Source organism: Lycium barbarum, chromosome 10 (genome assembly GCF_019175385.1).
Source record: "Lycium barbarum isolate Lr01 chromosome 10, ASM1917538v2, whole genome shotgun sequence".
Lineage (NCBI taxonomy): Eukaryota > Viridiplantae > Streptophyta > Magnoliopsida > Solanales > Solanaceae > Lycium > Lycium barbarum.
This window is the reverse complement of record NC_083346.1, coordinates 1,632,726-1,647,794: the sequence shown is the minus strand read 5'-3', so window position 1 is coordinate 1,647,794 and position 15,069 is coordinate 1,632,726. Positions and strand designations below refer to the sequence as shown.

At 34.8% G+C, this 15,069-nt stretch overlaps 1 protein-coding gene across 1 annotated transcript; it reads right to left on the bottom strand.

Annotated features, from left to right (window-relative positions):
- Nucleotides 1-919: 919 nt before the first annotated feature.
- LOC132615249 (uncharacterized) lies at nucleotides 920-9,204 on the bottom strand. The gene is made up of 7 exons (XM_060329817.1): nucleotides 8,988-9,204; nucleotides 7,041-7,097; nucleotides 3,117-3,593; nucleotides 2,819-3,028; nucleotides 2,155-2,651; nucleotides 1,900-1,983; nucleotides 920-1,708 (listed from the first exon to the last, which is right to left on the bottom strand). Exons 1-7 carry the CDS (start codon nucleotides 9,202-9,204, stop codon nucleotides 1,037-1,039), a joined length of 2,214 nt encoding a protein of 737 aa, XP_060185800.1. The 3' UTR covers nucleotides 920-1,036.
- Nucleotides 9,205-15,069: the final 5,865 nt, after the last annotated feature.

Below are 15,069 nucleotides of genomic sequence, written 5' to 3'. Positions count from 1 at the left end.
ACAAGAACATAATGATGGAAACACTTGAGCTGAACATTGCCACTGCATCCGATACCACAAAGACAGCAAATCCCTTCAATTGTAACACTATTGGAGTACCTTCAACGTCGTTATACCGCCTGGCACAGTAAAGACAGCAGCAAGCATCACAGTGGCAATCAATGTTGCAACAATCATACAATAATTTGCAGTGTCTCTTTTGAGTTACAGCTGGTGCTCCTCTGTGAATAATTGCCTCGGAGTTTTCCCATCCTTGTTTTCCTTCTGAAGGATTAGAGGTGGTACAATTTTCTCCACCTCCTATCCAGTCATTATTCCAATCACAAGTTGAGGTGCCTACGTGTGCACATCCAAAGTTGGAGGGCGTACGTGCCAGTTAAGGTCAAATTTGAGGGTTTGTTTATGTATTATGTCTTTATTAGTTCGGTTGAAAAGACTTAGTGTTTGAAGCTATGTTCAACCATTAGTCTTCTTTTCCAGTTATCTCGTTTGGATGTTCTAACTTTGCTTTTAATAAGCAAACTCCCCCCCCCCCCCCCCCCCCCCCCCAAACATTTTAATAAAGTGAGAGAGTTTGATTTTTAAAATGGAAAGGGCTCAAATATGTCATTGAACTATCGGAAATGACTCATTTATGTCACTCGCTAATAGTTTGGCTCATTTATGTCATCGTCGTTACCAAAATGGCCCATCTATGCAAACTATTGACGAGTGGCATAGATAAGCCATTTCCGATAGTTCGATGACATATTTGAGCCTTTTCCGTTTTTAAAATAAAGTTAAAGGGTGTAAATGATTTTCACCCCCAAAATTTTTGTGTATGAAGCAATTTTTTTAAGTGTGCGTGTGTGTGCACGGGTGCAACTGAAATTTTGAACAAAATAAAGCATTTCATAATCATTAAATTTAACATTTCAGAACATAAATAGTAGTGTGCTAATCTTATTACAGTCCGAATGGCAAGCTTGGAAACTTCATCACATTAGTCATACTCAAGACATTGCAACTAATTTACGAAACCACTTGAAATAAGGCATCACTTATTAAAAAGACTGAAACTGTAGCCCGCTCCTCTGTTGTGACAGATCTGTTTGTTATAAATCCTATGCTTTCCTGGTGTAAATAGAAATTTGGACGAGCATGTTGATTTCGCCGTATCCAACCATAGGCTAAACTGTAAACCCGCAAACAAAGCTACAGGAAGTCCAGTAAAAGCAGCAATGACCTTGGGCTCATAGGCCCTATGATAATTATAGACCAAGAAGAAAGTTGCTGCAAAAGCCACGAGCATGCTAACTATCGAGATGAAGAGTGCCGTGAGTCCACACAATATCTTGGCAGGCAATGCCACAAGAAAATCATCTTCAGTGTAGCGAGACGTGAGTATGGATAAGAACATAATGATAGAAATAATTGAACTGAAGAGTGCCACAGCATCCGATGTGACAAACACCGCAAAGGCATTCGATTTTAGCATTACTGGAGTGCCTTCGTCGCTGTTATTACCGCCTGGAACAGTGAAGGCAGCAGCAAACATGACTGTGGCAATCAAAGCTGCAACAATCATACAATAATTTGCAGTGTCTTTCATCCACGCTTCCCCTTCTTTGAGTAAATGCTTGTGCTCCTCCGAGAATAATTGCCCCGGCGTTTTGCCATCTTTGTTTTTATTCTTGAGGAATGAAGATGGTACAGTTTTCTCCACCTCCTGCCCAAATAGTTATTTCAATCAAATTATTACTTACTCGCTACCAAACTTTAGAATGCCATGAACTCCTCTCTAATTAGAAATTAGAAATTACCGCTGGCACTCCATATTATCTGTCTTCTTATGACTGAAATTAGCAGGCATAAAAATAAAAAAAATAAAAAAACGATCCCTTAGGTCATATATCTCACCTTAAACCACATTATCTCTCTTTGCATTCGAAGAGCAGCACCAGATACTTTCAGAAGTGAAGGCGGCATAATCTTATTGGACTCCTGTAAAAATCAGTCATAAATCAGTTGATGACAGCCAAAAATTTATGAAAAGTTGGAAGGACAAAAATTTAAAATACAACATGTATTGTTTAAACATGATAAGGGAAAAGATAGTGGAAACTAAAATTGCAAAGAAGCTCAGATAAAGAAGAACTAGAGCAGTCTGTTCACCTTAAAGCACACTGTCGATTTTATCTGTTTTATCTCTCTAATCAATTCTTGTAGCGGTTCCTCTGTTGGCTCCTCCTCAAGCTGTTGTTGCTCAAGTTCCTGCTTAAGATCACTAGGCTGCCCCAACATTCCAGCCAAATGTAGAATGTTATTGTCATCAACATCTTCTATTAGAATAATTAAGTCTTTAATTGTTCCTATTTGGCGTATAAGACTAAAGACTTTTCCCTCTCGATGTAAAACTGCAACATGGAAAATGGTCCGCATTTTTTTGTCGACTTTCCATATGAGATCAGGATGATTGCGAATAAGCACAGCCAAAAACTCTACATTTCCCGCTCTTGTAGCAGTATGGAGTATTTCTTTGTCCTCGACTAGCTTTGAAAGCTTATCCTCTGACAATTGTCGTTCACATTTTGCCCACAGCTTCTTAAGCAGCACACCAGCTTGCTCCCTCTGTGAAGATTTCTCTTGAAGAACTCCAATCCTTTTAAACCCTGAAATTCGAACCAATATGAAGAGAACAAACAAAAGGCAGATAAAATACGCTAATAGCATAATAACTATTTATGTTGCCAGTGTATATAAGCTATAAATTTTATTGCAGAATGAGAACTATATATGAAATAATTTGAGAACTATGTTAAGGTCCAGAGAATCGTACACGGGATAAATGGCACTATCATAAACATTCTTGTAAGTAGCAAACAAGCTCGCTGAAATCCGGAATTTAATAGATGAATGAACTGACCCCACTTTCCCTCTGGATTTTCACTACTGATTGTTAAAGGCTTTTTAGATAACACATTTAAGAGATTTGAAAGTCTGCCAACGGGTATTTTTTTGACCCTTCTGAGTATTTTTAATGCCACATCTGCAAGTAAAACCAAAATCAACCCAACAATAAACACACACATCTCAAAAGTAATCAAATTATAAATACTAGTAAAAGTTTAGTGTACCATAGATCTCATTCTGAATTGTGACTTCAAGAAGCTGAAATAGTTCTTTTTTTTCTAGCTGTTCAAGATTTGTGACCTCGTAGAGATACGAGACCATATCTTTTTTCCCGAGGGAAGCTGCAAAAGTTATTGGTGTGGTTCCATCATTGTCGGGTATGTTAGGCAGATTCTCATTGATTTCTATCATTGCTTTAGCAATATCAGTAACCCCTGACACTGCTGCAAAACAAAATGCAGTAGTTCCGTCCGCACTTTCCAATTTCAAATCATCTTCCTTCATCAGTTTCACTAGCTCTCTTACAAATTGGGTGCTCCTTGCTGAAACGGCAATATGTAGAACTCGTTCACCCCGTTCCGTTATTTTTGCAGTTGCTAAACTTGGATCTTTGTCCAAAATAGGCTTAGCAAGTCCCCAGTTATTTTCCAAAGCAGCTAGATAAAGAATCTGATGTGGTGTTAGCTTGGACTGCCTGCCTCCTGAAAATTTAAGCAGGTTACATTGGTTACTTGTATACAAAAATCACTGAGTACGAACTGGCCTGCTGGACAAAAAAGTAGTAGTAGTATAAACAAGCTATTTTAATTTTACTAAGCTCTTCATCTTAGGAATTTCAGAGCTTGTGCAATGTGCATTGTAAATAAATCTACGAAGCTGCGAAATGATGTAAATGTTTTTCTTTTCAAACTTCTTTTTTACCCCCTCCACAAGAGCTTTCTACTTCGTTCTCTTGATGACTTGAACCAACAACCTCAACGTTGTAGGTGGAGGCTGCTTACAACTTGAACAACCCTCCCTTGTTGATGTAAATGTTGTTCATCCTTTGAATTCTCATAATATTAGGAAGCACTCCTCAAGGATTAGTGATTGCAGTGATGGTACGCAATGTAGGATTATTTATTATTGGATGTCTGATTTGTTTGTTTTAAAAACTTTGATATGCGGAAAATAAATTGCAACCACAAACAAAATATGAAGAAAAGGGAATATTTTATTGAGAAACAGTGGGGTACGATATTGTTTGTTCCCTTGATTCTTCTCTCCTGAATCTTCTTTGTAATTCGAGGGCCATTAGTACAGTATTTCTCGAAAGTAGGATAACCTCCTTATGATATATTTAATCTCCAAGAACATCTGGCAGTTTAATACAAGCATTATTTGATGTCATATTCTCTTTGTGAATATTCCAAGAATTTATGGGATTTTCGAGAATGTTGATCTCTTTATGAATGCCATGAGTTTATGGGATATTTGAAATGTCTTTTCAATGGAATATGTGTCCCTTTATATAAGGATGATCTAGGATTTAGGGTAGAGTAGCCTCTAAGCAACCCTAAGGGAACTTAGAGTTTGAAGATGGATAGAACTCGTCTTGTGCATCCTATTTTAAATAGGATAAAATTTCGATGTCTACAAATGCCCCCTACTTCAAGGCTTGTCGGAGTGTAGACTTTCCAAAACTGAAAAAGAGACTTGGAGTACCCACAAAAATGGATCTTTCATCCTTGCAATTTTGTGGCTCCAGATTTTGCAGATTTGATTTGATTTGTGAGAGAAGAAATGAAGGGGAGATTTGTTCCCATTGGGCGTGCCAATTTTGTTTGAAACAAATTTCGTTATGCAAAAAATAAATTGCAACCAAACAAAATATGAAGCAACAGGAATATTTTATGGATAAACACTGCGGGTCCCTTGATTCTTCTCTCCTGAATCTTCTTCGTAATTCGAGGGCCGTTAGTAGTATTTCTCGAATATAGGATGACCTCCTTATGATGTATTTAATCTCCAAGAACGTTGGATAGTTTGATAAAGGCATTATTTGATGCCATGATCTATCCCAGGAATTTATGGAATTTTTGAGATGTTGATATCTTTGTGAACACCCATGAGTTTATGGAATATTTGAGATGTCTTATCAATGGAATAAGTGTGCCTTTGACGTACTCTGACATGTATTTATCCTCTTTGAAAAAATATTCATTGTCAGTGACTTCTAGATTCCCTTTCGATGAAGTTAAATAAATTTTTTAAGGTGTCAGGTTTAATTTTAAATTTGTCATTGAACTTTGTGAGTGATCCGAGTTGGTCCTTGAACTTTATGACTGGTCAAAAATTTGACCCTTTATACATGTGTTAACCCATAAGGGCAAAATTGAGCCATTTTGATATCAGGGAGTAGGGCTATTCAAAACTAAATCGTAATTGATAATCTAACCTCAAAATTAGTTTATTAGTATCGGGTTATCGGATTAGGGGTTGGTGAACGGATTAAACTTTTATAGTTAACGGTTTTGTTGGTGTGGGAGGGGGGGGGGGGGGGGGGTTGCAAAATTCTTTATCAAGTAAATGGTTAACCCGTTAAGAATCATCATATTTACTTTCTTATCCTTAGGTATAATTATATACTCAGCTCTTTAACCGTTCGATTTCTTATACATAATGTATTGATGGAGGGAGTATGGATCAAACATTCCATTTATGCGCACCACTAGTCACGACAGAGAATTTAACTAGTATGTTTTGTAGGAATGAATGGACAATTTTATGGGAGGGAAAGTAAAAAAGGTCGAAAGAAGTAGTTCTCCTCGTGTTTGGTTAGCTGAGAGAGAATGGAGAGAGTAAATGGGAGGTGTGTGAAAAGGAGGAAGTAAAGTAAACAAATATTCCTACTATCCTTACACGTCTCTTAGATTTAAAGATACACCGCTCGTTAACCGTTTGATAATTACTAACGCTGAATCGAACAAACCAATATCTTATCGATTGGCTAGCGAATTAGTACATTTAAAAACCGATAATCATTAAGCCAAATCATTAAGCGTAATTTTCCACCCGATAAGCAGTCTAACAGGGATAATAAAAGGAGACAACTTTCTTAATGGAAAGTAAATTTGCTTTAAATCATATAGTCCAGGGGCAATTTGGAACTTTGCCCTATAAAGAGTGATGAATAATTTTAAAAATCAAATTTCCAACATTAGGTGTATATGTTGATAATTAGCGACTAATATATAATATGACATGTGATACAAAATGTCGAATATATTGTGACATTTGTTGCAAAATGTCATATTTTTAACGATTTTTTTGCCAAATGTCGTTAAAACAACGACATTTTACAGTAAATGTCATAATATATTCGACATTTGTATCAAATGTCATTGTTTTAACGACATTTTGCTAAATGGCGCCAAACAGAGCGACATTTTCAACAAATGTCGTTATTTTAGCGACATTCTGCACCAAATGTCGTTATTTAGCGACATTCTATACCAAATGTTGTTATTTTTACGATGTTTTGGACCAAATGTAGTTGTTATGACATTTGGCATTTAATGTCATTGTTTTTACGATATCTGGACCAAATGACACCATTTTTATGACATTTGGATTCCAAATGTCAATGTTTTTACAACATTTGTTCATCAATGTCAAGAAATTTTTTATTCCCCGACAATTTTTTTTCAAATGTCACCAAATTAAGCCTGTCAAGTGGGCCGGCCTGCGCCGGGCCGGGCTTGGGGAAGGAAAAGGGTGTCCGGCCTAGCCCCTACCCGGATAGGGGCTACACCTCGGGCTAACCGGGCTGGGTTTTAGTTAGTGAGCCGGGCCTTTTTTTTTTTTAAGTTCTAATACAAAAGTAGACGTTTACATTTACTAACAATAATAAAATTAACATTTACATCTAATGATAAAATTGCTAAACTAAAAAAAAGTTTAGTCGTTGTCAAATTCAAAAAGCTAGCCGTTGTAAAGTCAAAAAACTAGTCGTCGCCAATTTTATTTGAACCCCTAAATTTATGAATAACTACACTTCGGTCATATTTTCAAACTATAAATACCCATCCATTCTTCTTCATTTTCACACAATTCTCCACAATTCTCTCTTTATCTAAATTTTCTATTTAACTAGTGTACATCACTACTTTCAACTTCCATGGATAATCCTCCACCTCCACCTTCTCCTCGAGTTCGAAGATCAACTTCAAGTGCAGTGTGGATACATTTTGAGCTAGTAAACGAGGAACATGTTAAATGTTAACATTGTGGTGACATATATCTCCACAAGTCCGGAGCGCCGGGTATTAGCCTATTAGGAGGGTACCGGTGTATTGCGTAGGCACTTGTGAAAAGACACGAAATTGAACTTTGAAGTTTATCACTTCTTTAAATTTTTTCATTGATGTTAGCCGTTTAATTTGTATATTTTGAAATCTTTATTTGCAATATTTTGCCATTCAAGTATGTATGTTTTGAATTTGCAATGTTATCAATTTAGGTTTTACGTTTTATTTTAAATTATTTATGTAGATGTTGATATGTCTATTTGACTAGACACGAAGTTTAAGAAAGAAGAGAAAACTTTCAAACTTGTGGTGTTAAATGAGTCACATATATTTTGTGTGGTTATAAATTATTGCATAAAGGTAAATTGTTCCAAATATAGAAAGGGGTCATTCTTTTTAGCACGAACTAATAAAGAAATAGGTTCACATAAATTGAAACAGAGGGAGTATTATATTTAATATAATCTACATATCCACAGTATATTCATGACATGCTAATGGAATTTTACTTTTATATAAAACTATCACAATCTAATATATACTATATACTGAAAATGTATCAAAGGTATATTTGTTGAGAAAACAAAATTGTCTAGCTTTAAAATACAATTTTAAAGAAACCTAAAGTGCTCCATGAAAAGAGACTCCTAATTTATTGGACACAATGTTTTTAAAATATTTATAATTAGTAATAAATGTAGTACTTAACTCTTTTTTTTTTTAATTTGAAGTGGGCGGGGCGGGGCGGGTCGATGCCCTGGTGGGCCACCACCCCGACTACTAGTGGGCCAAGCTAGGGGGCTGTCTATCTTGTCCAGCCCAGCACCCTAATAAATTCCACCTAGCCCAGCCCCTTACACCTCTTAGTGGGTCTGGGCCGGCCCGGTGGTGGACCGGGTTTACCCTACTGGGTGCGGCCCGGCCCGGCCCACTTGACAGGCTTACACCAAATAAATATCGTAGCATCTCTACTTTCTTGTAGTATAATTTGTTTTCACATCTTAGAGATGTTTCTTTTAGAATTTATAAATTGCCTTTATCTAATTTCTATTTCGTTAAATAAGGAGAGCAAAAATAGCTTCTTGTGATAGCAACAATGTAAAGAAAGGACCATAGTAATCCGACAAGATATCAAGCCCTAACATCTTACTGAAAAATAAGAGATCGAGTAATTTTGAATGGTACGTGGGTATAAAAAAGAAATAAACGTACGATGCACGTGCAAAGGAACTAGTACACCTTATAAACCCAACCAAACAGGCCCTTAAAGTCTTTCAACCCTTTTTGACTCCGACTCGCTGTCGACCTATTTTATTTGCGGGTGAAAATTTGGGATTGACTCATTTCAAACCATATTTTAAGTGAGCAATTTGATCACGGGCCAGTTAATTAGATGGGTCGAGCAATTTTGGCTTGAATTTGTCACTAGTTGAAAGAAAAGACTGTCACCACTCAGCTCATATAAACAGTTTGTTTTAGTATATCTTTTGTAAATGTGCATGTGTAAAAATTTACTTCAAAGCTAAATAGATACTCCCTCGGTCCCAAATTAAGTGTCATCTTAGTAAAAAAATATGTTCATTAAGAAATTAATAAATACAATATGGAGTTTACTAAACTACCTATATTTTTTGTAGAAGTTTTTTTTGGAATTGAGCAATATTAACGAGGAATACTTTTTTAATGCTAAGGACATAGTTTGAAACACATGTCAGTTTTTGTCTTGAATTCCGAAAGTGACACTTATTTTGGGACAATTTCTTTTTGCTAAAGTGACACTTATTTTGGAATAGATGAAGTATTTACAAGGGACGGGGAACTCACTACGATGCTGCAGTTTGGGATTAGAAGGTCGACTTTCAATATCTTCATCTTCCTCATCTTCTTGAATATCTTCATCTTCCTCATCTTCTTGAATATCTTCACCTTCCTCATCTTCTTGAATATCTTCATCTTCCTCATATTCTTCTTGCTTAGATGACAAAAGTCGGCTGATTTGAGATGTTCTCCGTGATAGAGTCATATACACCAAGATTATTAATTATCTTCTACAAAAGGTAAAGAATAAAAGTTATAACGAATTGCTTATATTATCGTATCGCTTCGGAGTTTATTTACAACACAAATATAGGGTGAACAAAAGATTAGAAAAATCAAATAAAAGAAAGAAGAAACGATATGAGAGGAAGAAGGTAGAGAAGAAAGACATACTCGTTGGAGAGGGAAAGAGATTGTGCACTAGTTGCTCTCTTCACCTGTATATTTCTCTGTGTATATATAATTGCTTATAAAGCAAGATGGTTTAATAGCTGGTTCTCATCTTCTATCCTGCGTAACATAATTCATGGATTCTCTCGCAGCTTATACATATGTATTAGTTATGCGGATTTCTAAATTACAAATCAAACACCATATTAGGTATGTTGAATTTTATACATAGGAAAAGAATGCTACCAAATATGATATTACAATATATGGATGATTTAATACCTGCATAACTTAGCTCCTAATCAGCTACCAAACGTCCCTATATTGTCATTAAACTATTATTAAAGGTATATATATTCACCGCTTTTTATCTTCTTCTGTTTTTAATTTTTCCCCCGGAGAATGTCAGCTCACCACTTTCTTGAAATCTTAAGAAGTTTAGTAAAGAAACAAATAAAAAAAATAAAATTTGCATTTTTAGCCTCTTAAATATAAATGCATTATGATTTTGTTCCTTGCAATATCCTACTAAACATATATTTAATTTTCAACTACTTGCAATGTGTGCACTTTTTATCCTCTAACTAATTTTCACAAAGTTAACGAATTGTTGAGTATCACATCATTTAATTACCCATATTTTATGTTAAGTTTAGAACATTACTTTATATTAATAAAGGGCAATACGGTTTCGAAACAATATAGTTATTAAATGCTTTTTTGTATAAAGGGGCAAAAACCTACATTTTAATTAGTTGAATGTTAAATATATTTAGTCATTTGTGTCAATAAGAATTTTCCAATACTTAAGGACGAAAAGTGTCCCTAAAAAAGTATGTACGTATAATTTTTCTTTGTATACCTACGTAAGAAGCGATTGCGTTTAAGTGTAAGGTCATGAGTCATCACATATGGATTACGTTGTGTTGGAAACTCTCAATGGAAGCATGTGAATTCCCGATCAAATGCCGTGCCCTTACCTAGTACTGCCTAGTCGCAAAACTAATCCATCACAATTTTATATCTTATAGGAGTAATTAACCATTAACGATCGTATTTTCTTGTTATTTATGATTTCTTTATTCAAGTCTTTGTTTATTGATGTCTTTATTCAAATAAATAAATAAGTACTCATGAATTCTGGAAATCTTAAGAGATCAAATTCACTTTTTTTTTCCCTCTTAGAGAAACCACTCACCCGGGCTTTCACCTCCCGCGGTCTTTTGACCCCTACCTCGTTATATAGCATAAGGAAATAATTACACAAAGGATAGGGAGATCATGTTCACTAGATTTCCATCAACACTACTAGCATCATTATGTTTTTCTTAATTTGGACTTCCACCTGATTCTTGAGCCACTGTAACTTTGAAAGATAGATCGATACTAATAATAAGGAGTTGTTTGGCCATGAGAATTATTCACTTTTTTTTTTTGTTTTTTTTTCACTTTATTTGAAAATTAGCATTTGACATGAAATTTTTAAAATACAATACCTCAAAACCTATTTTCATCTCACATTTTGATTTTTTTTCTTTTTTTGCCCCTAAAATTTTGGTTTCCATAAAAAACCAAAATTTGATCAAGTATGGCCCAAAGACAAGTATAGTCGTTTGAATTATGCTGCTCACTGACAAACGCTAATGCTTGATTTCTATGTGCTAATTCCATCCTGTACATAGAGTTTGAGTTTGTAGTAACTATTGACGGAATCATGTAATAATTGAAATGAAATTGTTGTCACATTAGCTTAGAACTAGTCCAATAGTAGTGCTCCGTCGCATCTTTTTCTTCTCAAGCAATTTATGGTGACGCATCAAAGACGCTCTTTGCTCTTTTCCAATTTAGTTAGTTGCTATCGGTTTGGGTTTTGGATCGGGTTGGATCTTTGTAACTGAGTTTTTATTTATTAAATAGACTAAAAAAAAGAGTAAAACATATATTAATCGTGACGATTTGGTCATATGTTTCACGTAAATTAATCAAATTGGGCGTTTTTGCTAATTTTTAAAAATTGGGGTACAAATCATATCTCATGTTTTTTTAGAAAAAGTACATTTAAACAACCAAATATTCTTTGCAAAAACTATACTCAAGCGCAGCTTGATCTTCAACTTCAACTTCAAAAATTGAATAAAGTAACAAATATTTGGTTTCTCTGGCCAAATGCCTACGCCTAAAGCTGTTGTTTACTTTTTTTTTTTCTTTTTTAATACCAGTATCGACAAACAGATGATATGATTGTTACTGTTTATGATTTCATATGAGTTTATACTGGAACGGATACATGAGAGTACAATTTGTTATTCTCATTGCTTTAAGCCTTTAATATAAGTTAATTTTACATTAATTTGGTTAGTAATCCATCCCGTGTAATGTAGTGTTACTTTTTCTTTCTCCTTTTTTTTTTCTTTTTCTTTTTTCTCTTTTCCAATCTTGAAAGGAGAGTTTGACTTTGACTATCAACCACGTGATGACGATTTTAACAGTGGAAAGTGACAACTAATCCGTAATATTTTTCTTGTCATAAGAGAGTAAAATAAAATAGAAAATGCATGTGCAAGTCCTCATTTTTAATTAATTTTCTGTAGTCAAGTCTTCTTTAAGTTGAATTTTGTATCGATCTTCTTATGAAGTCAGTTTTCAACTAATCAACAGGAAAATTAAAAAACTGTAGATATGGCTCGACTTCAGGATCGATACAATGCAATTATGGTTTCATGGATGATGGATTATGTGCAATGTAAGTAAGGACTTACTTTGGTGGAGAACTTTTCTGTTCAAGTACGCATTTCTTTTGAAAAGATTTGAAAGAAAGGTTTTAAGAAATCAATAGTTCGAGAGCTTTTCAGTTACACAAAGAGATTTTCACTTCGACTTTGGGAGTTTCTTCGGTCATAATTTACTATGTCAGACTTAAGGATTCAGGGACGACTCAAGCACATTAGTGGTCCAAAACCAAAATCGAATGAATGCCTTAAAGTTAATATTGAGATATTGCATATAATATAAAACTAAATAATATTTCATGTGAATGTGAATGTGCCAATTCATCACACAATCACACCATAACCGGCTTCCCACGCACTACAATTATTAACTACTTTTACAATTCGTCACTATATTACAACCACAGTTACAAATCACGTTTACTTCCCCCCATCTCCACTGATAACTTCACCTCTAGCTTACTGCAATCAATAACGTCTACAATTTACTATCAGCCTCCACAATTATCAATACCAACACTACCAACAGTTATCATCATCGCCACCCATAAGTGCACGATAACCACTACCTGCCTCCTTGTTAAAATACACCACATTGGTGAATGGTGATTTAAGATGGGTAGACTCCTTAGGACTTTTAGGCAATCTTCCCCTCATAAGCTAGCTTTTGGGGTCAAGTTAGGTCCAAGATGTGAGGACCTTGCGTCCTTGGCCATCCACAGGTGTAACCCATGCATGCTGTGGGGGCCCATGCTTGCACATGACATATTTGGGTATTGTAGCAAGGAGGCGATTCCCTCAGGGGAATGTAAAGGGCTTGGAGGTCGCGTGTTCGATACCCGTAGCGCTGCAGCGTGAAGATGGTTTATCGTGCGGACACGTGTATCCTTGCTACAATACCCAAGTATGTCATGTGCAAGCATGGGCCCCCACAGCATGCATGGGTTACACCTGTGGATGGCCAAGGACGCAAGGTCCTCACACAAGATCCATTTTTCAGATAGTATCAAAGCATGACTCATCCCAATTATTGTTTTCGGATAGCTGGCCCCATATTAAAATTGCTAACGCACCAAATATCCAGTCCTGGGCATAGGTGGGGTGTCAAAATACTCCACATCGGTGATTTAAGGAATGAGTGGACTCCTTATATAGATTTGGGCAATACTCCTCTCATAAGCTAGCTTTTGAGGTTGAGTTAGACCCAAGATCCATTCACTCAGCTATGACTACCACTCCACCACCGGTCAACATCTAACAACCATGATCACTACAACCACAACCAGGCATTGCCTCTCGCTTTTAAATTGTGTTTCATCAAACTAGTAATTTTTATAACACAATTTAAATTGATATTTTTCGTTAATTATTATGAGATTCTTAAAAGGAGATAAATTTTACATATATCCAGTGCTAAGATTCAGAGATAATATCTCGATAATAAATAAGATATGTATCCACATATACCTGAGTGTAGCCATCTTTAAACATCAGGGAGTTAAATACAAAATTAATAAGCAAAATATAAAGAGTGGGTAAGTATTACGCAAGAAGATGTTGCGTTCAAGCCAGTCCTATCCTTTTTTCCCTTGCTAATTTTGTTAATTTTTCTGATCCTTAAGGATAGTTGACTTGAGATGTTATACAGATAATTAATATGAACGTGAAAGCTAATCCATCAATATTATGAGACAGAGGGAAGGAAATTAAACAATACAAGCCCTTTTTAATTGATTTTCTTTATTCAGGTCTCTTTTGCTTCCTTTTTTTGTTGATCTACTTATAAAGGTTTTTCTTTAATTAATAGCAAGGGGGAAATTTAAAAACACATCCTCCATGCATCACGTCACGTGGATAATATTTTTAAGAGTAATAATTGATTTATAGGGTAGTCATAATACTTCTTTTACCTAATTTTATTGTTTATTTGACGGATTTTTAAAATTTTAGAGTTGAATCAGACACATATAATCTATTTTTTAAAAGTGAAATCTATATGCTGCGAGGTAAACCAAAGTTACTTTCGTATTTAAATGACAAAGTGGTATACTCGAAACTTAATTTTAGTGTAATCTCTTTTAACTTCCCAACATGCATTAAACTGCTTGGTCCGGTGCAACATTTTAATTTTTGCCCCCTAATTTAGTTTTTCAATTTTCTAGAGGATAGCTTGACTTCACATGTTAACATGTGATGACAATATTAATAATGATAATTGACAACTAATCCATCAGTATTCTACATGTTATAAGACTATACAAGAGAGAATGCAAGTCTTTTGAATTGAATATTTCAAGTCTTTGCACGTTGAGTCTTTTTTAAATTAATTTCTTCTTATAAGTCCTTTTTTATTGAGTCTTCTTTTAAAATTAATTTCAACTAATGTTAACATGTGATGACTGTCACACCCCATTTTAACCGGGTTGGATTTAAGGGAGTATGACGTATTGGTGATTCCCGTTTATTTTGTTTTAAGGAGTCGCCACCTAATTAATTTAACGGTGAATTAGGACACCAAGATGTTAACTAAGGTAAAGTTAAAACTAAACCTCAATTAATAGTCTGCTTAACCAGGATGATTCTAGGTAAGGGCTCTATATTATCCTAAAGGGAAGGGGTTAGGCATCCTTTAGAATCCGTTAAATTACGGTTATCCACCAACTTAGGTTAATTAATTGAGAGTAAAATATAATGTTTAAATTTAAAAATGGAAAATAGTATTAGTGGAAATAAGATTTACAGAAAATATAATATAAAAGAAAACTTAAAATGCCATTTTTTAAAAATAGGACTGATAAATATTGCTAAGACTTTAAATGAAATGCTATTTAGAAATAAAACTTATAAAAGATAGTTTGCATAAAGAGGATTTTAGACGCAATTTAAATAAAGCTTAAAATGTTGCTAAGGCTTTATATGAAAGTAATAATGATGTCGTTTGAAATAATACT

What these genes read in the sequence shown, in the direction of transcription:
- LOC132615249 (XM_060329817.1), bottom strand. Translation starts at nt 9,204, where the DNA reads ATGACTCTATCACGGAGAACATCTCAAATCAGCCGACTTTTGTCATCT. An exon ending in GATAGTGCCATTTATCCCGT is followed by an intron (nt 2,652 to 2,818) that starts GTACGATTCTCT and finishes TTCGAATTTCAG; the next exon opens with GGTTTAAAAGGATTGGAGTT. An exon ending in AATCGACAGTGTGCTTTAAG is followed by an intron (nt 1,984 to 2,154) that starts GTGAACAGACTG and finishes TGATTTTTACAG; the next exon opens with GAGTCCAATAAGATTATGCC.